The sequence below is a fragment of the Neophocaena asiaeorientalis genome, unplaced genomic scaffold (assembly GCF_003031525.2).
Source record: "Neophocaena asiaeorientalis asiaeorientalis breed wild unplaced genomic scaffold, Neophocaena_asiaeorientalis_V1.1 scaffold166, whole genome shotgun sequence".
Classification (NCBI taxonomy): domain Eukaryota; kingdom Metazoa; phylum Chordata; class Mammalia; order Artiodactyla; family Phocoenidae; genus Neophocaena; species Neophocaena asiaeorientalis.
In genome coordinates, this window is record NW_020174933.1 from 2,775,371 (window position 1) to 2,777,245 (window position 1,875).

General features: G+C 49.0%; 1 protein-coding gene across 4 annotated transcripts in view; it reads right to left on the minus strand.

The window, feature by feature from the left end:
* Positions 1-1,875, minus strand: part of ACTN2 (actinin alpha 2) — a 79,281-nt gene that overhangs the window by 7,785 nt on the left and 69,621 nt on the right. For all 4 annotated transcript variants that reach the window (XM_024761492.1, XM_024761494.1, XM_024761493.1 and 1 more), the window contains 2 exons: positions 1,635-1,769; positions 538-717 (listed from right to left, as the gene is read on the minus strand). In XM_024761492.1, coding sequence (XP_024617260.1) covers positions 538-717; positions 1,635-1,769 — 315 coding nt within the window. The remainder of the gene's footprint in view (positions 1-537; positions 718-1,634; positions 1,770-1,875) is intronic.

Genomic DNA, 1,875 nt, shown 5'->3' on the forward strand with positions numbered 1-1,875 from the left:
TGAGTCAATCCAAAGGGAGATAAGTAAAAAAAACCTTCCCTATGCTTTTTTTTTTTTTAATTCTACTTTTCCACTTTTTTCGAGATTCTATAGTGGGAAATACTCAGAAGTGAGACCAGGGTTCTAGCAGTGACAACTGGCACTGTGAAGATAAAATATACAATGTACAGTGTATTATTTGTCATTAGCGTTTACCAAATAGCAGGATGGGCCCTGGATTATACCCACTGGCCAATTTGCAAGATCAAATTGGGTCAAACTGGCCAAAACGTAATAGTCCAATTTCGGTTCATTGTTGTGATAATGACGATGATAAAGTTGTTGAGGATGGTGATGATAATTAACAACTATGTAGCGCGTGATCTAGTTCACAAAGCTTTTTCACATACAGTAACAGGAAAGGTTTAATGATCCCTTTCATACTTATAGAACAAAAACAGGAACAGATGGAGACCAACGTGGGAGGAAAACACCCTGAGAAGGTGAAGTGGTCACAACCAGAAACCAGAGCACCGCAGGCCTGTGCAGTGGCTGTACCTCCATGGTGTAATTAGTGTGCTTGTTGTCGAAGACCAGGGCCTCCTGGATGAGCTGATGGTCACCTTCCAGCTTGTCGATGTTGTTCTTGTAGTTGATGATGTTGTGCTCGTACTGCTTCAGCTGATTCATCTGGTCCTCCAGGGCTCCCGTGATCTGGATGGAGCTTCGGGCAATCTCCTGGTGGAGGCATGAACAGGAGAAGAAAACAAGGTGAGCCGGCCTTTTAGGTTACTACGGGGACCTTCCTGCTTCTGCTTCCAATGCCATGCCGGCATCAGGCGGCAGCTAGAGACACTTGCTTTTTCAGATAAAGTGGGAAACAGGATAGTACTGCAACATGAAGCAAGCTCTATTTCTAGTCTGTCTAGAGAATGGGGAAAAAACAAAACAAACCCACCAAGATCCATAAGAGCAAAGCAAGACGGGTAAGAAAGGAGCCATTTAGGCCTCTTCCAGTGAACACAGAAGCCTCCCCAGGCTGGAGCTGCCTCTTCTGCAGGAGGCCAGGGGATGGTCTGCACGAATGCAGCTGCCAGGGAGACTTCAGACCACTGGATGCTTCATCACCGGTCAAAAGAATTTCCTAGATTTTTAGATGTCCTCCTCTTAAGAAAAAAGTTAACATTTTATCACCAAAAGGGAGGCTGGGAGAAGAATAGATAGGCCAATAAACGTCTCTTGGCTGTTCTTGGTGATAAAATGAACCCAGCAATCAGTGTCATTCAAAGATTACTTTTCCCTGAATGTTCTGAAAATGCCAAGTATTTGTGACTCATTAGGGACGGACAGTTTAAAACTCTAGGCCCTGCAGAGGCTGAAAACTGAGAAAAAGCCCCGTCACCATTCTTAAGGACAGAATGAATGGATGGCAGCAAGAACAGCCTCAACTTTGGTGCACAGGTGCCCTCCCTGCCCCCCGCCCCGCACTGACGCTCATGGGCGCCCAGGCTGCAAGAGCTCAGGGGCCATCAAGAGTAAGGCCCACGGAGACCTGGATGGTGCTCTCACGGCACTGAGTGGAGACAGGTCGTCGTGTCAGCTCAGGGACCAATTTGGAGGCTGTGACAGGCTTCCTCTGAAGGGCACTAACCCACCTCCATCTTGTTCTGGATCCAGGGCCCAATAGCATTGGCCTGTGCAGCGAACTGGCGCCGCAGACGCTCGTTGGCATGCTGGCGGGCCAGCTCCTCCTGCAGCGACTGGTCCCGGATGGGCACGAGCTGCTTCACCTGCCAGGGTTCAAGGGCAACAGGGGTTAGAGGCCAGCTGTGGTCTAGGAAGAGGGACCAAGATCGGTGGTGGTGGCTGAAGGGCAGGGGTGGGAGCAGAGAGGGA